The following is a 26,110-nucleotide window of genomic DNA, read 5'->3' on the forward strand; positions in this document are numbered from 1 at the left end:
GGCCAGATCATAGGTCCTGATCATCTGCATGTTCAATATGGGAATTTCCCTCAAGGTATTCCAGGGACTGCTGAACGGGGTCAGAGCTCACAACATGGTACACCCTCATGGCAAGGTCCACAATATTATCCACCCTCACAACAAATTGGTCCATCTTCACAACAAGGCCCAGAGTCACTACAGGATCCGCAGTCACTACATGGTCTACCCACACAACAAGTTCCAATCTCACAACCTGGTTCACTCACACAACATGGTCCATCAGTCACAAAGAAGTTCACACTTCACAACATGGATCCACAACCACAACATGGTCCACAACCACAACATGTTCCAACTTCACAACATGGTCAATCTGCACAGCATGGTCCACCATGCACAATTTGGTCCACCGTACAACAAGTTCCACCTTTACAACATGGTCCACCCTTACAACATGGTCCACCTTCACAACATGGTCCCACCTGCACAATATGGTCCACCTCACAACATGGTCCACCCTCACAACATGGTTCACAGCCACATCATGGTCCACAGCCACAACATGGTCCAACCTCATACCAATGTCCACCCTTACAACATAGTCCAACTTCACGACAAGACCCAAAATATTATCTCCCCTCACAATCAGTTCCAACCTCACAACATGGTCCACCCTCAGAACATGGTCTATTCTCACAACATGGTCCACAGCCACAACATGGTCCACCCTCACATCACCAAGTTCCAACCTCACAACATGATACACCCTCACAACATGGTCCACAGCCACAATATGGTCCACAGTTCACAACAGGTCCAAACACAGAACATTACAGTTCACCCTCACAACATGGTCCACCCGTCCACCACCACAACAAGGTCCAACCACAGAACATAGTCCACAGTCACAACATGGTCCACCTTCATATACAGGTCCAACCCAGAACATCGGGTCCACCCTCACAGCATGGTCCACCTTCACGACAAGGTCCAACCTCAGAACACGGTCCAACCTCACAGCATGGTCCAACCTCATATTACAGTTCACCCTCACAGCGTGGTTTTCCGACACATTTAAGCAGGGTTCCAACTTATGATTTACCCTTACAACCTAGTGCACCCCCAATGTATGATCAACCTTCATTCCGTAACTACAACCAATTCTCTAGGATGCCCGGCCCTAGGTTTTGTCAACTACCTTTTCATCAAGCTGACAAATCGTATGACAGCACATCCCCAAAGAATGATCAAACTGTGACACCCCAAGGGAAAAACTACCAAGATGGTGGTAACAAGTTTCAAAGTCAAGGTCAACACTATGAGGGTCCAGGTTACCAAGGTCAAGGCTACCAAGGTCAAGGTCATCTAGGTCAAGAAGTTCCACATCAAGGAATGCACTGGCAAAATATTTGTCAGGCCTGGGGACCAAACCCGCAGTACTCCCAGGAGTATGATTGGCATCAAAAGACAGAAACTACTGCCCCACGTGACACTGCTCAGAAGACAGGAAGTGGAGACACACTCCAGCCGGAAAAGGAAGTACATCAGAAGAGCTCCTCTGAACAGACCAAAGAAAATGGTGAGATATGTTGTTATGGTTCATAGTTGTGAACTTAACTGATGGTATCCTTACTATAACTTTTCTGTGAAAAAATTTGAAGGTTACATCATGTATGATGTTTTAGAATTTGAAAGATGTTCAATGCTTATTTTCATGAAAATTATATATACAAATCTCCTCGTCCTGGTAGATAATCTGATAATTAGATAGATGTAAACAAAAGACTGATTGATGTACCTGTGGGCAATTGTTCACTGTTGTTGTGTGCGGGAATGTGAGGCACTGCTAGGTGTGAAGTCATCAGGTAAATGTGCCCTTGGTTGCAATCAAGGGGTCAATAAATGTTAATCAGTAGTCATTTGGACTATGAGAAGTGGTCGAAATATGGAATAGCAGGGTGGTCGTAATACTGAAATGACCAATACAAAGACATATAGAGAGAAAAATTGGGACTGAAAACAAGTGCCCGTAATAGCGAGTTGGTCATAATATTGAGGTTGTTGTAAGATGAGATTTTGCTTCTCTAAATAAATTTGACTCTAAAAGGTATTTCATCTTTACATATAACAGAGTTACTTCCCTTGTGGTAGGTATTGATTGTGACGTCATGTGTTTGTGGGCATAACGTCATATCTTTCAGAGAAAATGACGTGAGTTTCGCTAACAAAAGAAAAACGTCACCATGGATACCTACCCACAAGGGAGATAACTCTGTAATGTAGTAAAATGGCTGAATACTAATTTCATAGAATAACTGATTTGCTCCAAAATTATATCTGAGTTACAATATCCTACATATGTCATTCTAAAGAGAAAACATTTCATAATCCAAATGACTATGTTACCAGGTAGAATGAGTAAAAAAGTATGAAAATTTTATAAAATATGTCGGCGGAAAATGTCCTTCAGATAAACAGGAAGCCATCCTGGTGACATTTACCAGTATCATTAGTGAAGACACCCTGGATAATTACTTTGAGAATGAGAAACGGTCTGGCGGAGGAGAGATAGACATAATGGACTACAGCGAGGATAGACTGGAGGCCTTCATCACATTTCTGGACAGTACAGGTGAGGTCAAGGTCACATCTAAATGTTAAGGTCATAGGTGAATCAAGGACCCCATGGGGACAAGGACAGATGGATCGAGACTGCATAAATTTACAGTTTTAACTCATTTACCCCTAAAAACCCATTTGAGTTCTTCTAATTCAAAGACCGGAATAGTCCATTATGAGTGTTTAGGGGTGACTGAGTCTTACAGGGTTTGCTTTGGCTGGTGATGATCAAGACTGTAGTATCAAATTATTGTCATAGGTTTCATGTGGTTATGTTTGAAACAAAATGACCACTCTTTTTTACATATATGTTACTGTAAATTGGGATATTTTTGATTTGGTCATGCATATTTTGTCTTATTTGGCAAATTTTGACAATGTCTGTATAAAAAAATTCAAATCCCAGACTCATAGCTTTTGACTCTATATAGGTAGTCTACCTGAAGTGTATTATTCTATCCATCTCTCTATATAATTGTTTTGTTGTTTATTGTTTATTTTTTAAATTATACATAAAAACAAACAGATTGACATTGAAATGCCAAATTTAACCAACCAAATCATACCCAAACTATTTTGGTATAAAAACTCCAAAATATCTTTATTTACAGTATTGTATGAACATATATATTTTGACAGCAGAGTAATATATGAAGATTTTTTTCCTAAACAAGTTTGTCTGTCTTTTCTTTTCATTTTATTTACCTATTACACTCTTGTGAAGCTGACATTGATAATACTTAAAGTTTAGAATAAAATTTGAATAAATTACAGGAAACAATTACCATATTCGACCAAATAAGGGACTATATCCCTATAAGCACCCCTCCCCCATTGAGGCCTCAATTTCAATTTGCTCGGGCATAAATAAAGACCAAAGCTATATAGGTTTGCAATGATTCGGTCTTAGGAAGAACCTTTTCATTTTATTCAATTTTTTATACACCCTGGGCGCTTATTTGGTCGAATACGGTAATGTTTTTTTATCTCAATTTTCAGTGATTAGCCGAGTTCTCGGGAAGGTAAAACATGTGATTGGAGGAAAGAAATTGAAAGTCAGAAGAGTTTTTCTGGAGGCAAATACTTACCTGATAGAGAACATTAGTCATTGTACTGACGACGATAAGCTAATCAGCTTCCTAGAAAATCGCACCAACTGTATGGGTGAGATGGACGTTATTGAGTTCCACACAGGATGTGCCATTGTGAAATTTGAAGACAAAATTGGTATCATTTTTTTATTATTAATATTGCTAATACATTAATTAATTATATCTACTGCAACCAAATTAGAAGAATAATTACTTGACAATGGTTTCCTTGAGTAAATATCATGATGTTTTCTTCATGAAGTTGCAAGTACATGTACATGTAAGTGACACTGTTGCTGGGTCTTCTTGAATTTATTATATAAAATTATCTCTGTTTACTTTTACATGTTTGTTGAATCAGTTTTGACTTGTTGATAAATAATTCTACCTCAAAGTCAGTTTAAATTGGAATTTAAAAGGTAAAAATTAGATATTGAAGGGGAGATAACTCAAATGGTGAAATCTTTTGGGGTTTATTGTAGAAAATTATCTCCCTTTGCTTTAATATTTGATCAGTTTTCACTTTTTGATAAATAATGCCACCTCGAAATCAGTTTAAATTTTACCATTATAGATAAAAATTGGTTATCAAAGGAGAGATAACTCAAATAAATTAATGTGACCTCAAGAAGTGACAAAAATATCTAAAACATAAAATCTATAAATGTAGCATGTCCTTGTATTCATGGCAATAAATAGGCCTATAAAAAACAATTAGTGAAATAAATCTGCACTAAATATTTATTACATATGTAAGTAAAAAAGAACCATGTCCATGTGATGGTTTCCATATATATAAAAAGAAAACACAACTATAAAACAGGGAGGAAAAAACTGTTATATAGTTGTGTTTTCTTTTTATGTATTACATGTATTAAAATTATGGTCATGGGGTTACACAAATATTGCAATATATAGAGTAATACTTTAATTATAATTTGTTATTCATATCTTAAAATTCATGTAGACAAAAGGAATTAATTAATAATATCATAATATGAACAAATTGTTTTTGAATGCATTCATTTTATTTTGAATTAAGATTTGAAAACACTACAAAAAGCATGTGAGAAGAAGATGTTGGATAAGCATCATTTACAAGTATCCAGAGTAGCTGAGACAAGTTGTATGAAAGTCACTGGCCTCTCCGAGTGCCACACTCACGACACACTGGAGATGTTCTTCTCAAATGAGCGGAGATGCGGAGGTGGTGATATTGACGATTTTGAGATGATTGATAGATTCAATTTGTGTATAATCACATACAGTAAACCAGAAGGTAGGTGTAATTTAAGAATTTTATTTGATGGATATGAAACCAAAGATTTTGTTAATTTTTCAAGCCAACATTGCTTATTATATCCCTTGCAACAAAGTTAAGGAGGTATATTGGAATCAGGTTGTCTCTGTCTGTCTGTCCGTAGATACAACTTTGTCTGGCCAACTCCTCCTAAACTACTAGACAGATTTCGATAATATTTGGTACAACGAACCCTTACATCAAGGGGAGTTGAGTAAACTATATAAGGTTCTGCAATGTCCCTTCTGATTAATGGAGTTATTAGTAAATTTTGCAGTGGGGGTATAAGTCTGCCACTCTGGCAACAGTTTAAGTTGATACAAATTTATTTTTCTGTTATAGTGGCCAAGCGTGTCTGCAAAAAGAAACACCAGACTGTTTCGAACCATAAACTGCAAGTGTCTTTATACTATGCTACCATGCGAGATCCAGCCTGGTCAGCTCCACCCACGAAGAAGATTCCCAACCCCATCCAACTGCCAAACATGGAACAATACATACTCCGATTCATCCACAACTCGTCTGTCTATAAATCTAAACTAGAGGCTGAACTTGGTCAAGTAAAAGGTGAAACGGTTTGGAGTAGCTCTGGTGATGAGGTGAATGCACAGGTAAAATGTACTCTGGATTTAGATGATCAGGATTATGATCGTCTAGTTGACAGATGGCAGAAAGATATTGATCAAGTGTCCAGAAAGTTTGCACAGACGATGGATTATCAAATATTGTCGACAGACAATGATACAGAACATTGGGATGTTTTGATGGACAAGTTAATGGATCTTCAGGTGGACAACCATGAACATTTTGCAGTATTGACCAACACAAAATTCCAATTGACAGTAGTTGGGCGACAGGATGTTGTTGAGAATTTGTGTCCAAAACTCAAGAGTATGATTCAGACAGTAAAGGAGGAAAGAGAGAAAGTGGAAGAAGTTTTTGATAAAAATCCAACAAAAGTTTACCTGCTTGTCAAGATGGGCATCAAGGATGAGATAGAAAATACCACTGATGGAATATCTGTTTCCATGGATACAAGAAGTGGGCAGATAACTCTAAACGGTAGAAAAGATGATTTACTTAAAGCAAAGGCAACCATAATGGAAATGATTGGATCCATGGAAATCCAGGAATTGGACCTTCAGCCTGGAATATTTAAAATGATGTCAAAAGAAGAAGCTTTGGATGACCTTTACAGACAAATTGAGAATATCGGGGAATGTGTTGTCATAGAAACCACAGGGGGAAAATGTAAAATCTTCGGAACGGACGAAACAGACTTTTTAAAGGTGAAAGATTTGATAAAGGAATATTTGATGGAAGAGGAAGTTACCTTGGAAGAGATATTTGATCAATGGTGTGACTCAGGAGAATACAAGGAATGCTGTCAAAACCTGGAAGAGCAGTTTTCCTGGAAATTCCACTTGGAAGTGGAAAGAGCACGTCGGAAATTAATTATCACAGCAACCAGTGATATCTTCAAAGAGGCTGTTACCATGGTGACCAGGAATACAGACATGTTTCAAGAAAAACATGGAGTACAGGTGAAATTTGTAGAAGCTGATGAGGCAACGATTGAGTTTATAAAAAGTTACTTGATGGAAGCCTTAGGAGACATACAAGGAAAGAATGTTAGTATCAGGGCAATTCAGCGTGGAAACGCACCTGGATATGAAATACGAGGGAACAAAGAAGCAGTGAAGAAATGCAAGGAAGACCTCAGATTATTAATTAAACACGACATTTATGAGGAAACACATAAAGTTGCTAAACCTGGTATCAAGCGTTTCTTTAAGTCAATGGATGGAAAAAAGAAACTAAAAGATGTTGAAAAACTTCAAAAATGTATTATTCAAGTGGAGGGAGAGGCAACTTCTATAGGACATACGGGTCAGAGACCAGGAAAGACAAAGCTTTTAAAAAAGGCGTCCTGTAATATTGATGGCGTGAAGCTGAAGGTTTTCCAAGGGGACATAACTAAGCTGAAGGTGGCAGCACTAGTCAACTGTGGGAATCCTGGTATGAAACACAAAGCAGGCCTTGCCAAGGCTGTTGTCGAAGCAGGTTAGTTAATGTAGGGATATCAAGTCTGTACGTTGATGAGGAATACCAAATGCAAGTCAGGGCTGAAACACTCGAGTTGTAATATATATGTACCACCGTCGTCACAAGAGTACAAGACATTGATTGATGTGGTGCTCTTGATATATTATAAAACTTGTATTGAAAAATTCATTTCAAATCTAGCATTTTTTTCTATCACATTGTAAAATTAATTTCATATTTCAGTGTTATTAATAAATACACAATACAGATTAAGTTTCTTTTTACATTCCAATTTGTGAGGAAAGTAAAGGCAAAATATTGCCTGAAGTTGGTGAAATGTATTATAATTAAAATGGTTCTTGTTTTTCCTAGGCGGTCAAACAATTCAGACACAGTGTGACCAGCATGTCCGTAAACATGGTGATGTGAAATCTGGTCATGTGATAACAACGTCTGGAGGTGATCTTGATTGCAAAATTGTACTACATGCTGCATTGACAGCCTGGAAGGGAGATAACCAAGGTGACCTTGACACCATAGAAACAGCTGTTGTGGAATGCCTTAAAGAAGCTGCACAAGGTTCCCACAACTCTATAGCTTTCCCAGCATTAGGTTGTGGCAGAATATTTAAGTATCCAACACAGAAAGCAACATGTATGGTTGTCACAACTTTAAAGGAACATCTATTTGGCTGTAAGAGGAACTCTCCAATCAAGGAGGTATATTTATGTGATGTAACTGATGATGCAATTCAAGGTTTCATAAAAGCTTTAACCAGCGAGTGGGGTTCAAAATATGTTAAGGTATTCGATGACCAGGATAATGTAGAGAGCGGAGGACATCATGGAAGACCAGGTATATTTGTACCTTATTTTCCTATTATTAATATTTTATTGGCTCAAACATAAATATTAAATTATTATTTCATTACCATGGTAGCAAAGTATTTCAAAACTGTCACTATCCTATTTGACATACCTCATATCTCATATAATGTATGTAACAATTAAATTATAAGATGTTTTGGTCTTTGCTTACCAATTAAGCTTTATACATACATACGTATATATACATTTTTTTCAGATGGTCCAAAGACCATTAAAATGTCTGTTTCAAAGTTTAGATAAAATACAGATGCTTTCAGATATGTGAGAATAAATAATGATATTCGAATGGCAATCCAATGACAGATGTTATTAAAATACATTTGGAAATCAAATATGAAGATACCAAATAAACCTAGGTCATCGCCAATGAAAGGGTCAGAAATGCATATGTCGAAGAGTATGGTTAAGAACAATCCTTGAAATAAAACCAGTGTTTCAAATTTTCTGTATTTTTAAGCCCAAAGGGGAACTACAAGACATGCACAAGATGACACTGAAGATGATACTCACAGCCCCCAAGGGGCTACAGCAGCGCCTCCAAAGAGGAAAGGATGGGGAGTCGTGAGACCTTCAGCTCAAGGTCAATCAGTTCAATCCAAAAGCCATGGTCATCCAATCCGTTTGGAGATAGGGGACTTAACAAAAATGAAAGTAAGACATTTTAAAACATTTTGATTGAAGTGAGAATATTTGAATCAATTAATTGTTTGAGTTCATCTGACCCGAAGGAACAGGATGACCTATAACCATTGTATTTCGTCCGTCGTGATGCGCTGTGCACCATGCATAGACTTTTCACATTTTGAACTTGATTTTTCTAAAGTTCTACTTGTACGATTTGGCTGAGACTTGCTTAAAATGATCTGGATATGGTCCAGACCAAATGTTGTTATTTTTCGGGTCAATCCAAAATCTAAGATGGCCACTACAGCTGCCATCTTGAAAACGCATTTAAACTTCTTCTTTAAGTTCTACCAGTGCGATTTGGCTGCAAATTGCCTAAACTGATACTGAAACATGTATGGTTCTGACTAAGTGTTCCCAAAACCAATGTTGCCACCATATCTAATTAATTTCCTATAAGACTGTTGCCTAGGTTGTCAGATGACCGTTGATGCCCTTGGGTGTTTTGTTCATTCTTAGAAATATGACATAACTAGGTGGAAATTTTACTCGACATGCAATTGTATCAACACAGATTGTTCATCAGTTACTTGACCTCTTTTGTTTAATTTATGCAATATGTAAGTTTAGATGGAAACATCCATGCAAAGCTCACATTACAATTACTTGCAATATTTGCAATGAAATTGTAGACCACAACTTGGTTTCATGTTCTAACCGTATTCATTTCACTGCACTGAAAAATGTAAATTTAATTGTTTTTGTCAGTACTGTACTGCCAAAATTTCATCACCAGCTCTTATCTGTCTGTGTAAAATAAAAACCTGTGCATTGTAATCTGGTAATGTGGGGGGATAGCCTAGAAATAACTCTCAATTGTAAAAGATAATCATTGTCTCTAATTTTCCAACATCAATTCATCGTTCCACTGTTCTTCATTGTAACTGTGTGAATTGTACGAATATCGCTTTCTGTTATCATTGGATACGTAAATGCATCGTTGCACAAATTCACAATGAAGTGACAAAACCTTTGATGTTGTAGGTTGATGTTATTGTGGATTGTGTCATCCCGACGCTTGACCTTGATGCCACTCTCATGTCCAAGAGTCTTTCTCAAGCTGCTGGACAGTCCATGCAGCAGGAGTGCGCTGATAAATACCAAAGCGGGATTAAGACCGGAGAGGTAGCGGTTACTACTGGTGGTCAACTCAACTGTAAACGTGTTTATCACGTGACAGTTCCAAAATGGGATGGAGTAGCAGGAAATGCACTTAAGGTCAGTCAAAGTCAAATTTTTAATTATTGATTGTAAATTCTTATGAACTTTCAGCGTGGTTACAGCATGCAGTATGAATATAGCATGAAAATGCAGCATGAACACAGCATGGATAAAGCATGCTGCCTATTTTCTTACAATATATATTCTTATTAGCAACAACACGCTGGGATCATGTTTGCATCATGCTTTAGACCATGCTTGGTATCATGCTGCAAACCAAGCTGTCCTGAAGCCTAAGTGCAGGCATGAATGGTACCCTAACTATAGTTACTGTGCATGCTTCGACCATGCTGCTGCTGGTAAGAATATATAGATGAAGACATTGAGCAGCATGCTTCATCCATGCTGTGTTTATGCTTGCTGCATTTTCATGCGGTATTCACACTGCATTTATGTTGTTACCAAGCTGAATACACATTAGTGAATACTCAACCTCATGTGAAATAAATGCATGCAGGTAATCTAAATCATCACTCTAGATATATAGCTAAAGATATTTTCTTTAAACTTGAATATCGATAACAAAAAGGTCACACTAATTAAATATTCAGTTCATTGGAAGGAATTCTGAGTACCGTGTTGGACTCTTTTTACGTATACAATTGAAGAAGAACAGGGAAAATACAAATATAATTCCTGTCGAGTGCCCCGACTAGGAATCCAACCTGGGTGTCCGGTGTGAAAAAGAAGCATGCTTCGTCAGCTGAGTGACTGAGACCGTATTTAACATTACGTACTAACCACACTGACCTGCTCTTTTACACTACTCCTCCTGTTTTCTGGAGATTTCCTAAATCTCAATCCGAGACTCTCTAATCACATTCCATGGGTTATGTAGCTGGGCGCCAATATAGAAGATCAGGAAAAATACACATTTCTGTCGAGTGCCTCGAGCAGGAAGCGAATCCGGTCCCCGATGTGAAGAACTAAGGCTCTGCTGACTGAGCCAAAGAAGCATGCCCCGTCAGCTGAGTGACAGAGGCCGTATTTAACACTATGTACAAACCGCACCAACCCGCTCTTTTTGTTACACAATAAAGAGATACTTTGCATTTTTCAGAGCATTGATGATATTGTTACTAAGTGTTTGACGATGGCGAATAAGTATCAATGCGTATCCATAGCGATACCTGCTATGGGGACAGGGAGGCTACACTATCCTGCAGACCAGGTTGCCACGACGATGTATGGATGTGTAGATAAGTTCTTTCAGAATACCCAGAATCCCTCACTACAGGAAGTACATCTGGTAGTGTTCCATAAAGACTCAGCTACTATTAAGGTACAGTAGCCCTAGTTTGCTAAATATATACATTTTAGTAAAAATGTAGCAATTCCTTGTAATGGTTAACAAAAATTAAGAAAACACAATAAGCGCTTTCGCGGCTTTTGCCATTTTTACTACAGGATTTCAGGGAAAATCCCCTGAAGAACGGCAAGAGCCGCGAAAGCATCTGGGAGAACTTAATCTGTTATATTGTTGTGTTTTTTTTAAAATATATATAACGAGATAGGTAGTTTGTAGTCCTAGAGTAAATAAAAGAATTGGAATTAAAAAAGAGGCTTTATCTAAACTAAAAGTCGGATACAGTTGAAATAATAATAGTATTCATTGTATCTTGAAAGACAGTAGAACGAGGGGGCTAATTGTAGGAAATGAAAGCGGTAACGTCAATAATATATGAACATGCTTTAAAGGTTTTATTTGCTTATTCCGTTATTATTTTTTTTATCCAAACCAGGCTTTCCAGCATGTATCTAACAGATACAAAGTCTCTGGTACAGCTGCAGTAACATCAGGTGAGTTTCCCTTCATCATTAAAAGTCACATTGCTACTGCTATGTAGTTATCATCATCACAGAGTGAATGATTCAATTCAGTTTAATTCAATTGTACTTTTAAATAATATATTTACATGATCATCAGCATCATTTGTCAGTAATATGGAGCAATTTGGCAAGGAGTAAATGTTGATGCTGACACCCTTGTCCATTACGTTTATGGTGAAAATGTTGATTTTGATACCATTTTCCAGTAAATTGATGATGTAAATGTTGATTCTGACACCCTTATCCAGTGTATTGAATGGTGTAAATGTTGAATCAATTGACACCCTTGTCCAGTAAATTGATATTATAAATGTTGATTCGGACACACTTGGCCTGTAAATTGATAATGTAAATGTTGATTCTGACATCATTGTCCATGGAATTGATAGTGTAAATGTTGATTTTGACACCCTTGTCCAGGTATGTTATTAGTGTAAATGTTGATTCTGACATCATTGTCCATGAAATAGATAGTGTAAATGTTGATTCTGACAACCTCGTCCAGTAAATTGATAGTGTAAATGTTGATTCTGATACCTTTGTCCAGGTAAATTGATAGTGTAAATGTTGATTTTGACACCCTTGTCCTGTAAATTGATAATGTAAATGTTGATTCTGACATCATTGTCCATGAAATTGATAGTGTAAATGTTGATTCTGACAACCTCGTCCAGTGTATTGAATTGTGTAAATGTTGATTTTGACACCCTTGTCCAGGTATGTTATTAGTGTAAATGTTGATTCTGACATCATTGTCCATGAAATAGATAGTGTAAATGTTGATTCTGACAACCTCGTCCAGTAAATTGATAGTGTAAATGTTGATTCTGATACCTTTGTCTAGTAAATTGATAGTGTAAATGTTGATTGCGACGCCCTTGCCCAGGAAATTGATAGTGTAAATGTTGATTCTGACACCCTGATCCAGTAAATTAAAAGTGTAGGGTGTCCAGGTGGGCACTACATGTCTGATTGGCTTGTTGTTTTTCTGTGATGAGAAAATATTACCAAAATCATAACTGGTCTGGTCTTGGCAGGTATATATTATTTGATACATCTTTTATATTCTTTATTTACTTTATTTAATGTTTTTGAAGACTAAATCATGTCAAATATAGCAAATACTACTTACGTTTCAGGGTAATTAGTAACTAATCAATCATTGAATATTTTGTCATCTGAATATAGGCAGTGCTGATATACAAGAGAAGTTTGGTAAGGTCAAGGTCACAGTCTCACATGGCGACATCACCAAGGAGACAACAGACGTTATTGTCAACAGTGTTGATGAGAGTTTTGATTTTCGTAAAGGTAAGGGCACCTTATATATTGTATTTGTCTGTGTTTATTGAAACACATAATGAAATGGATGGATAAACAAATGTCAGTAACATTATTTCTTCAAATTTTACAGTTTTAATAAATAAAGTATAAATCAATACATCAACATGATCATATATCATGAACAATATCGTATTAGGATCAATCCTTTTGTTTAAGGACAACTGTCGAAGGCTGTGTTAGCTGCTGCTGGGGATGGTATACTCGATGAATGTAATGATAAAAGTAAGTCACAAACTTATATCTACTTTTTATCATTGTCAGATCTTGCCCTCTTCTCATCATTATATGGCCTATGACTATCATTTTTTTCACAAACTTATTTATAATATGCATGTATATACATGACGTTTTCATGACAAGAGTGATTTGTACAATAAGACAAATGCGGATATACATACGGATAATCTAAAATGTAGTAAAAACCCGAGGCTTGCCGATATCCCTATCCTTCAAATTCACATGTGAAAGAGTATTTTTCTCTCCTACCTCGACGTTTTGATTTAGATTTAACAAATATGGTATTCCGCCATTTTGCAAAAAGTTCGAAGAAAACCGTACCTGGACGTCATTTTCCGTATTGTATGATGTCTTTAACATATATCCTTTTGTTTGTGAACTTAAGAGTAAAACCAGCCCGAAATTCATGTTAAAATTGTACCGTGAAAATAGTAATTTTGTCGACACAGTGACGTTACGAGGTTGTAGTTCATGAGTAGCTATATGATAAAGCCACAGATGTCACGAGTGTATTGCATGTGATGAACCAATATTCTATCCATAGAGAAAATCTCATTAGACATATTATCAGGCAAAGGTGTAAAATTTGTATGAATTTACTTGAAAATGAAATTCGAAGATCGACTCATTTCAGTCCATTAACTGTGACATAGAATTGTATTTCTCGGTGTTTCCGAACAGAAACATGCTATCTTATTATTTTATGACCTCACCGTGTCCTACTTCATTCATTGTGGACCCATATCGAGATGTGAGAGCGCTATGGTTTTTCTTGCCTAGGTCCGTCCCTCCCTCTTCAGTTTTCTTTTTTAGTGCAATTGCTCAAGGATATAAGGTATTTTGTTCTCAAATTTGGTGGAATGATACACCATGCTATCTAGATCTGTTATGGAACATGTTTCGTTATTTGATTTTCAAATGAATTCCCAGCTGCAGTCATATTGCATTTTAGCAATGATATTAACTTGCTACAAACAGTGAGAATTATTTGAAAATAATAAAGCTAATTGATCAAGTTTGAAACGAGACTTTGACGATACTGTAAGCTTTTGATAATAATAGAGAAGATTATTAAAGCAAATGAATTGAACATCACAAAACAACTTGTTGATCAAGTTTCAAAAGAGACTTTAACGATACTGTAATTTCACCAGATTATATCCTTAAATGGATTCATTTTGTTTCTACAGAATATGATATGTACCATGAAGGATTTGTGCGTTCAACACCTGGTCGCCTTAGTTGCAAGGCCATTTTCCACATTAAGACAGAGAAAAATCCTGATGCCTGGGAGACTTCCGTCTCCAAGTGCTTGGAGGAGGCAGAGGAACAGAACTTTACTTCAATAGCATTTCCTGCTCTTGGAACAGGTACATGCATATACAATTAATTGATGGTGAATTCTATATAACATTCATTGATGGTGATTTCTACATATTTGCATTAAATTTTCATTCTTTGTAAACTAAATTTACAATTTTTCATATCTTGTCTGGATTGCATATTTTCATTGATTAAATATATACTGAATTGGTAACGTAGCATTAAATATTTTGAATTAGTACTTGTAAGTAAGTGTTAACCAATTATTTGTTTTTATTTAATATTGGTTTCTAAATACTCTGAGATAATACTTATACTTTGATATAAATGCAAAGCTAGCAAAATCCTTAACATAGAATCTTTCTGTTCTGTTTATTATTATCTCGTCAGTGACATTTTTGTTATTGATATCATACCTCCTATATTGTCAGGACTCCAGCACTGCCCTCCTGCGCATGTCGCTGTTGCTATGATCAAGGCCATCAAGACGTTTTCCTCCAGTGCAAACTATGTACAGGAAGTGAGGATAGTCGTGTTTCAGAAGGGAATGCTCCCTAACTTCCAGTCTGCATTAAAACAGAATTCAGGGTCGGGTGGATTCGGCATCCCAAATTTTATTAAGCGTCTCGAAGCGTCTCCCAGGTAAACTTATTTTTTTGAGTTAATTTCGAAGTCGAAATGATTTATAAATACACACTTTAATGTTTTACTTTCAATTAAGAATATGGTAGGTAGGTGCTTGTTGTGGAGAAAATAACTGACGTATTAAAGTTTTATGTGCCGTATTTTTCATACTCACGAATCAAGATGAGCTTTTAATATGCTATTAATCACCAAAAATTACCAACTTTTTGAAAATTACAGTACTTTCAATGCATAGGTTATAATTTTACATGTACAAATAAGAGCTGAAAATGATTTTTGGCAATTTACATCAATAGTGAAGTAAAATGAGTACATACGGTGAGACCATGAAGCCAACTTGTGGTCTACAATTTCATGTTACATTTTTACAATGTTATTAGTAATTGTAAAGTGATTTCTGCAGGAAAGTTTCCATCTAAATATACATATGGCATAAAAAACAACAATTTTACAGTACAAAATTTCTGTGTTATAACTAACGTTTATCAGTCATATCTGAAACCATTTGAATGATTTTTTACAGCTTTGTTCATCAAACCTTATGGTTTTTAATAGATTAACGATGAAAAAATAGAATGTCAAAATTTTCGCCCAGTAACGGCACATATAACTTTAAGTATATGACTAGTGCCTGGCGAGCCTACATGTAGATGTTCACAACTTTTTAATATCCATTTAACACTTCACTACTCAGCCAATATATGTTTTGTCGATTTGTTCAAATGATATTATCATAAAACAGCAGGATTAATGATTTAAATAAAGTCATCAACATGAACATTTATGATGTAATTTCGAAAAATGTGTATATTGTAATTTACAAAAAAATACACTTTTTTGTGTCGCTTGCAACGCAAGGGCGACACATAGGTATCACTATGTCGGCGTCGTCGATGTCGACGTCGGCGTCGGTGTCCTGAAAACAGTTTCCGCTCGATAACCTTAGTATTTATAGTCCAATTTCAACCAAATTTGGTATATTGCTTTATATCAATAAAATCTAGGATGGAGTGGATACTGGTCAGAATCCGTTTATATTGGCAAGAGTTACGGGACTTGATAACTTCACCCAATTGTTAACAATATTTTTAGCTATAACTACTTTTTGTGATGTTTTAAAATGTTTTGCAGGCGACACATTGACTTCCGTTGAATTCTTGTATGAATATACATGTATATAGAAAAATCGTTTATCCTACTCCCAAATTCTGCCTTATCAGACATAGATTCATGGTGGCCTGCCAACATATTAATTTGCTTTAAAGTTGGCGTCTAAATCATATATATATCCACGTTCATAGTATACTGTAATTGCTAGTACAGACATATCAGACTTCCTATATTTCCGATGAACTTAATTCACAGTCTCCCATTAGCGTTATCATGTATTAATTGGGTGATGTATCTAATTAATGTTTATCTTGATAACATGTAAATGTTCAAACAATATAACATTTATAAACTATAGATCAGCTCATATCATGTCATTATTAAGATGGCCTTGAAAATCAGATTAAATTGTGGGATTTGATTTTTAGGGTTCGGTAGTAAAAAAGAAGAAGACTCACCAGAGATGGTTCCTCAAATAGGCGCACCTTCCCAACAAGACAGCGTGACCTTTTGTATTCTGGCTCGATCCAAGTATACAGCTAAAAATATTAAAAAAGAGCTTGACACTATGTGTGATAAACTATTTAGGACTACAGTCGTGAATACATCACCAGAACCCATCCAAAATCTCTCCCAGAAACAGGTAAGATCATAACCTAAATATTCTTATTTATTTCTAGGTCCAGATTAATTATGCTGTAAGATTTTTCTTTGTTGATTTTCTTGATTTATGTGCCCATCTCTGCATAGTAGAGTGAACTCCCTTGATGGTTAATTGGTATCCATTCTGACGTCATTATTTTGTGTACACAATTCACGTCATTGTCATGACAATTATGACATTGCACGCCAAAACACTTGACGTCACACTCTATATAAACACAGAATAATGTTAAATAATTATGTTCAATCATATCCGTCTTGTCCTGTTCCGTTTTCACCTGGTGGCGCGGTGTTTATGTCTAAAAAGCATGACGAGATCTAAAATAAATTGTGATAATTTTCCCCCTCGCCTGATCGCAAAAATGTATATCGAGAACAATATAAGATTTTGAACCAATGGTACTCATTAATGTTTCACGTGATAGCCTATAACGTTTGTGCGAGACTAGTATCTCCAGTGGAGATGGAAAGTAACTCTTTTTAATCTTTGTGACCGATTACGAATTTACAATTTCTAAATTATCTATTTTAACAGCTGGAATATTTGAAAAAATGTGTTGGTAACGATGTGGAGATAAAAATAGACACAAGGAAAGGAGTGATAAATCTTCAAGGATCTTCTGAGGATACTGCAAATGCAAAAGTAAAAGTTCTGGAATATCTGCACAGCTCTGAAAGAGACAAACTGAAAAAAGACAAAGCTATGATGCTAGCTATGTACGTTCAATGGAGCTATATTGTTAAGGGAAAGAAAAGAGATTTCTACCCAACCACAAATGACGAATTGGAACAGGCTTACAAGGCAAAGAAAGGAGGCGTGGAAATTAAGGACAGAAAAGGAGAAAAATACAATGTAGACTTCCGGAAAATGGAGGAACACTCGGTTAGTAACCCGTCTGAAACTTTCAAAGTTGAGAGAGCTGGTAAGGCTGAAGGCCGTGGTGACAAAGGTAGGTAAAATATGTAGAATAGTAACAAATACACAGACCACTCTGGGTTGGATTACTATTGATCATACCCATATTTAATGTATTGTCTACATGGCTTTACAATTACAAAACAATATTTTCTTACTTCTAAGGAATCAGTAATAAAAAATAACTCGTCAAAATATCTCTTGTTTCTATATCAAAATGATGTGGTCGCAAAAATATGTTCTAACATTTGTTTCCAAAATTAGATTATAGAATACCCACTCACAATTTTTTGATCAGTAAAATATCATTGATATGTTTCAGTCCCAGATACTTGGAAGTCGATGAGTCAGGGCCAACTAGTTGTATTTGTGCCACTACCCACCACAGACAAGGAATACATCCGGGTCAAAGGTGAATTCACCAAGTCGGCTGGGAGATCCGTCAACATCATCAACGTAATTGACTCCTAACGTTATTCTTGTTCTGATCATATGTATAGTGGGGACGTTTGCGGGGTTTTATTTAACTATATTCGCGGGTTTTCCTGAAATCCGTGAATTCAAAACAATTCAAAAAAAAATATTTTGGATTTCACTACTGTGTATTGAAGTGCTAATATTGCATAATTATAATGGGATCGGTGTACCGCGAAATAAAACCCCGCAAATATATATTCCGTTAATGAAATCGCAAAATATACGCTCTTCAAATTTTAATCGCTATATATATCAAATAACAAATTATATTTTTTGCAAGTTGTATTCGTTTGTTTTCTTAAAAGTGTGATATTACTTACAGAATGATATAAAAATTATCACTAATAAGTAGCTGAACTGTATTTACGTTAAATGGATATTTGATTAACTTGTTTGTCCACGTTACATATATTCAAATAATGGCTTTACATATAATTTTATTACAGATACACCGGGTACAGAACAAAACGCTGTACACTCAGTTTGCTGCCAAGAAAAGAGAAATTACCACTAAGAACAAAAAGGACCCAGAGAAGTGGCTATGGCATGGTACAAGTGTAGATGTTATCAAGAAAATCATTAATAATGGTTTTAACAGAAGTTACAGCAAAATGTGTAAGTACAATGCAACTAGTTGTTGTTTAAGGCTGAAGACCCCGTTTAAATTAGTGATTTTTGTATGCATATATATATTAAATATTGGGGTCTTAAACTTAAACGTAAAATTCATCACCAATACAAAATGTAAATGAAAAAATACATGATATAAAGATACCCTCTGAACATACAAGCAATATAAAACATACCTCACCATGCTAGTTAAGGATTTTTTTTTTAAATGAAGAAACAAATCTGTAAAAAATGATAGGGTTTCTAAAATATTTACGCAATAAAATACCAATAATATTATTGACCAGAGAACATTTAACAATGCTTTAACAAACAGTTTTATTGTAAAAAAACAACCATTTTTTCTAAAACATTGTCATTTCAAAACAAAATATTCTAACATAGGAAAAGTAGTGTGCCGCCAGCCGGGATCGAACCCGCGACTACGGACTTAGTAGTCCGCCGCTCTACTAAAGGGATGTTCCCCCTAACGTGAAGACAGAATGTGACTATATCACTATTTACAATTATTTATTTCAAGGGAGGTCACTCTATACATTAAAAGTAACCGTGAGATAAGAACTCACGTTACCCTGAAGTGTAACTGCAATGGACCATTCCTCTACTCTACTGAACAAACCTAGCTAGGAGAACCAGATTTCTAAATTATGAATAAATTAGGGACCGTAACATAGTTTCATAACATCAAAATCGACTGAATGTAAGTCATTACCATATGTATTATTACAGGTTCCATAGGGAATGGTGTTTACTTTGCCGTGAATGCTTCCTATTCCCTGGGCGGATACTGCAAACCGGATAGTAACGGTGTCAACCACATCCTTCTCTCACAGGTTCTAACTGGGGAGACCTGCCAGGGCCAATCAGGGATCATGGTGGCGCCCTCTAAAGGCGGAACTAACTCTGTCGATAGTTATGATTCTGTGACGGACAATCCAGGAAGTCCGGGTATGTTTGTGATATTTCATGACAGTCAGGCATATCCTACTTACCATATCGAGTTCAAGTGACCATCAGGATCGCCAGGCCTATCCTATTTACCATATCGAGTTCAAGTGACCATCGTGATCGCCATGATTAGGGCAAAAATAGCTACACGAGTATGCGTTGTCATGTTTATTGTAATTTACTTTATATGTCTCGATATTACCACAAGCCCTCCAACACTGGCTCAAGTGTTCGAATCCCACGTGGGGCAGTTGGTAGATAATGTGGTTTTCCTCCGGGTACTCCGGCTTTCGTCCACCAACACATCTTGCACGTCCTTACATGGCCCCAGTTGTTAATAGGACGTTAAAGTAGTAAAACCCATAAATGTCATATGTAAACTATTATCTGGTAAGTTTAACTCGTATATGCAGTTGCATATTTGATGTGATGAAATGTAATTAGAATTTGTTTTGTGTGCGCATCAGGTGGCATTGATCTTTTAATATGCAATTTGAAATGCAGGACTCTATATCGGTGCTATGGTAATTTAAATTGCCATTGTTTTCTGTTAAATCTTAATAGGTATGCCTTACGTTATTATAATACTTTTAATCTATATAACACGTCTACGTGTTGTAGTCATATTTGCACACGACCATTGCTCGTTGCATAGTTCTTGTGGCAGTGATATGGTTGTGCTTAATTACTTTAACATATATGGGTTCTAATCAGACGATTCTGTTGCTCTTGGGTGACTGTACTCCTTTTTTTAATGTATTTGGATTTTTATGTCATTTGATGCATCCGTATGTATCCAACATTGTGAGGCATGTTAAGTCAAATTTATTATGTTTATTCCTGATTTATAATCCTATTAAGAATGTTAGTGATTTTCCTGAATGTTATTTGAACACTTCAGTCTACAGATGTCAAATTTATGTCTGTGATCTCATTTCGAATATAACTGTACAGGCGATGTCGGTATATATAACAGTTTTGTTTTGTTTCCGACCAAAATGTTTACTTGTGCATTCTGTTCGAGTTATGTGTTCGTGCTTAAAGAGGTTTTACTGGACAATTTACACAGAAAGCTGTTAAGAAGAAATATCTTATCGTTTAGGATTGATATTTATTTCAGCGTATTTAAAAAAATCGTCCTAACAGACTTCGTAACATTCGAATATAACTGTCAGTACATCGTACAATCCAAATTTGAAGAAATATTTGGATAAAAAAATTGCAAATTAATAATAAGATACATTGTAAAAATGTAAAATGATTTCAGGTAGTAGCGCATATACTGTGAAATCATTATTTTCGTGAGGGTTTTAATTTTCGTGGATTTCTATATAAAACAATCGCAGAATCACTGTTAATATTTGCGGGAATACCGAAACTAAGTTAAAGTTATTACCGTTACACATTCACGTATTAAGGTCTTCTGAGATATATTCTTCCTCTGAAACATATCTCAGAAATGTTCTGTATTAGAAACCAAAGTATCGCTAACATTTTTTAGCAAAGAAAGGAATGGATTGACTCAGAGTATGATTTCTAGTATTTTCTTAAGCCCCTTGTTACTTCTCAGCGAAATCTTGGTTCGTGCTTTTTTCATTTTAGAGAAATTGTTTGCAATATGTTTTTGGTTGTTAAGTTGGTTTAACGGTAATTTATTTATATATTAATATCTATTCACATATTAATTGATTTATAATTACAAATAATACATGTGATGAATATAAATTTATTGTTTAACTGGACATTGTGAACTTTTCCATGTGTTTATCACTGTGTATATGTTAATGGATTCATATGATGTATATACGATTTGTACATAGTGATCAGTACGTATTACATCGTAGATCTTTAACGAGATAAAGTGATAGCTTTTCCATAAATGTACATTAAAGCTTTGTACATGTACATTTATTACTTATATATATTAACGAATTCACGCGACTGTTCAAGTCATTTATCATATTTAACAAGACATCAAATGATACTGAGGTACTTCGTCTTTCTGAACAATCGATAAAAATAATTAGCCACATCCATTGTATGGTTTAAAATTCATAATTATTATCTCATTCTGACTTTGAAACATTAAAATAGACCTCCCCTGCAAGTAGGGCGTTACAAAGCGACTGAATGGAGACTTATCTTACCCAAAACGGGCTCTCTTCTGTTTAACGTCTCCCTTGACACCGCTTCGCTTTTGGCCATTGAGTTAAACGTTCGCCCATGTAAGGTATGCTTTTGGGTCTGTGCCTTGGTCGTTTCACACCATAATTTATCAAAATATTAGTCTCTGTCATTGTTTAGTGTTCAACATAAACTGAGTGAGACTATCGGTTTTCCCGTTGTCGATATAATTTGACCAGGGCGTTCTTATTTTGTGTCAATGGCAGTGTGATTTAGTGAGATAGAACTATGAGTCGCAACATGAACAAAATGCAGTCTTCAAAAACGTTCACGCAAAACATCGCATACACACGTACCGCGGCCTCATATGTCCACGAATGTTAATACTACATTAATGTAATCACACACAACGAATATAGGCATTATTGTTATGTGGTTGATTTTGTTTCATATTGAACAAAGGTGAAGTTAGTGTCGCGTCTGTCTTTGAAATCAGATTTTTTCGTCAGTTACATCAGTATGAAGTAGAACGTTATATTGTTTTAGAGTTAAAAAATCTTGATATTTGGGAATCTGAAAACAAATAATATAGAAAAAATCAATAGAGTGATTATATGGAAGATCTTCATTCCCTTTGTTACCGTGTTAGAAAGAATTTTGCTCCGACCACATTCTTGAATGTTCCATATCGATCGTATTTAATCATAAATGTTTACTTTTATAATCTAGCATTGCTTATTTGTACTTTACGTGTACATAATTTACTAAGCTATTGATGGAGCGCCAGCTGTCAATCACAGTACACGTAACTTTGCATTTTGCATTGTGTATGCTACGTTGTTTGCTTCGACATTGAATAGGCATACGTGCACGTGCCTATAAGGGCACGAGGCGGCGCAATGTTACACCTGACGATCGGTCGAATCGGTGAATTTCTCTATAAGTAGTTATTTTCGTGTTCGAATATTGTCGTTAAGTCAGTTTTAAACTGTTTGTGATGGGGTAATTCCCCCGCTGTACATGTGCTTCTCTAGTCTAATTATTCCTATGTCAAAATGTGCAATCGGTGTAAACAATTCTACTCCGCCAATAATTCTACTTTGTGTTCTGTAGTCGGATGTTTGCTATTTTAATCGCCCCTTTCACAGGCCACGGCATAGCTTAAAACAAGCAATACACGTGTATTTATTGGAGTGCGTTTCACGAGTGTATTTGTCATAAATTCACTGAATATTTAACATTGATTTGTTTGAGTGGCTTTGTCGATATATCAAAATGTGTGAGAATAAATTTCTAGCAATCTGATCCAAATCCTATGTTTATAATTTTCATTATCACCTTGATATGTCAGTACAAAGTACTATAAATCAATTTCTTTCGTGTGATATATTTCCGCGAATTTCACGATCCAAGGTAAATTCCTTACACAATTCTTGCACAATTCAATTCAAATATATCTTCATTCAATTTTAAATCCGCGAAACTTATTTTCCACGACAATATTTTGAAATTGAATCAGCGAAAATTATTAGTGGCGAAATAAAGTTGATTTACAGTACATGCAGCTTATGATTTCAATGAGATCAAAGCTTCTATATATAATGTTTTCGTGTTATGGCTTGTAGGGATATTTAAGTCGACGTCAGTATCATAATTAACAGGAAAATGAAATTGAATGATATATTAATTTCAGTGTTAACTAATGTATCCATGTAGACATATTTGAACTCTCCTGATTAAATGGTTGGAACAGCTTAATATATTTTTCCAGGGTTGAATGAGTTCAATGTTAAACATTTATCCCCGAAGACATATTTGAACTCTCCCGGTTCAAACGTTGGAACATCTTATTTTGAGGGGTTTAACCAGGGTAAAGTATCATGTCTGTAATTTTATGATATTAAAGTTGAGACATTTTGTTATTTTTTTTATTGTTACAATAATATAATGTTTGTTGCAATATCACATGTTACTACAAAGTAATAATACATGTTGATAAAGTGTATGTTATATAAAGAGAGTCTAATGCAGTTTTTTTTTTTTTTTTTGAGAAAGTTAGACTATACCTGTAGTCCCCCATCTTCTGAGTCACTGTATGTAGAAGAATTTGGTGTCGAAGTATAATTGAAGGCAGTTTTGGAGAAAAAATCTGAATAAATCACAGCCTGCAAAGACTTCATTTGACGACTACAGAGAGAGCGACACCTAACGTCAAAGCCACACAGTCAACCACATTGTACTGTTTTCCGATTATTTTGATTACATCAAATGACTAAATTAACTGTTCTGTTCTGTCGCCTCAATTTGTATAATGATATAGTCCAGTGATGGATATAACGACAGTAATAGTAACCCCTGGAGTATCGAGGATGTATCAAGGATAGGTTTTCATTATAGTGTAGACTGAAACAGTACGAGTTGTGCCCCTTATAACACTGTCAGATAAAGCATTATGTATGGACATCTTTAATTATCGATACATTTAATTGCTCTGTTACCTTGAGATTTATTGGCAATTATGTAATCTGTGAATTAAATCTGAGGGATGCCACATCATCTCTTGTCAATGCTCTGTACGTATGTGCTTTTCGGATGACATTCTTACATGTTTTATTTGTTCAATAAATGCCAATTACGATGACAGTTATGATATGTTTGTTATTAAGATCCATTAGAATCGTTTTAATGATGTTAATATTTCTTTAGATAAAGTGTTATTTACATTTGTATCCTTCAAACGTTCTTCTCGTGGCGTTGAATAACGAGACCGTTGTGATAGATTTGTTATTTTAGTAGTTCTTAGCTTGATAGGTTTATTACTGTTATGATTTTCGTTATTAGAATAAAAGATTTATTTCATGGATTTAATTCGTTGTAAATTTACTCACTTGAGAACCCTAATACGCTGTTTGAGCTGAATTTATACATGAAGGTATTTGCATCAAAACGGCATTCGATACAATGGGAGGTTTTGAGAGTCTTCGTTTTGGTTTGAAATAATTATCCTTATGGAAAACGTCTATAGAAAGGATACGAGAAACGAAACGTATTTTCTCGCTACCTAATTTCGTGCTCTTAATGACAAACAACTTTTTACTGCGATTACAGTAATAAAGTACTTGTAATTAGATCGTGGTGATTTATTTTTGCGAAATCTGAACGCCCCGCGAAATTGAACCGCTCGCGAAAAGAAGTTGGTGTAAAAAACGGCGTTTAGAAGTTCAATGATCTTGCAATTTCTCCCGAAAGTTAGAAACTTTCATTGAAAGGCTATTTATTTGACTACAGTGGATTCTGTTTTGAGAATATTTTGTATGGTGTTAGTATTATGATAAATGCAATGATCATTTGAATCTTGAACTATCGATACAGGTATTCAAATTTACTGGTACATGATTCAATTCATATGATGTTATGGAAGTATGAAGTTAGTGTATAAAATGACGATATATCATTCATGTACATATGTAATATATGGAAGTATGAGAGCTTTGACGGAATTAAAAAATGACGATATATCATACATATTTATGATATATATGGAAGTATGAAGTTACGGTTAAAATGACGATATATCATACATATATCATATGTATGGAAGTATGAGAGTTACGGTTAAAAATGACGATATATCATACATATATCATATGTATGGAAGTATGAGAGTTACGGTTAAAAATGACGATATATCATACATATATTCATATGTATGGAAGTATGAGAGTTACGGTTAAAAATGACGATATATCATAACATGTATCATATGTATGGAACGTATGAGAGTTACGGTTAAAAATGACGATATATCATACATATATCATATGTATGGAACTATGAGAGTTACGGTTAAAAATGACGATATATCATACATATATCATATGTATGGAACTATGAGAGTTACGGTTAAAAATGACGATATATCATACATGTATCATATGTATGGAAGTATGAGAGTTACGGTTTAAAAATGACGATATATCATCATAATATCTATGTATGGAATATGAGAGTTATAAAAACGATATATCATACA

General features: G+C 35.3%; 1 protein-coding gene across 1 annotated transcript; it reads left to right on the forward strand.

Annotated features, from left to right (window-relative positions):
- Window positions 1-291: 291 nt before the first annotated feature.
- On the forward strand, window positions 292-24,940 carry LOC138334584 (protein mono-ADP-ribosyltransferase PARP14-like). Its single transcript, XM_069283235.1, has 20 exons — window positions 292-1,561; window positions 2,453-2,614; window positions 3,601-3,828; window positions 4,735-4,971; window positions 5,335-7,056; window positions 7,411-7,893; window positions 8,383-8,576; window positions 9,594-9,827; window positions 10,891-11,112; window positions 11,573-11,630; window positions 12,849-12,971; window positions 13,161-13,226; window positions 14,432-14,611; window positions 14,996-15,206; window positions 16,341-16,357; window positions 16,748-16,962; window positions 17,518-17,932; window positions 18,221-18,354; window positions 18,822-18,990; window positions 19,735-24,940. The coding sequence occupies exons 1-20, from the start codon at window positions 292-294 to the stop codon at window positions 20,013-20,015; spliced, it is 6,621 nt and encodes a 2,206-aa protein (XP_069139336.1). The 3' UTR covers window positions 20,016-24,940.
- Window positions 24,941-26,110: the final 1,170 nt, after the last annotated feature.

Source organism: Argopecten irradians, chromosome 11 (assembly GCF_041381155.1).
Source record: "Argopecten irradians isolate NY chromosome 11, Ai_NY, whole genome shotgun sequence".
In the NCBI taxonomy this organism is placed as follows: Eukaryota; Metazoa; Mollusca; class Bivalvia; order Pectinida; family Pectinidae; genus Argopecten; species Argopecten irradians.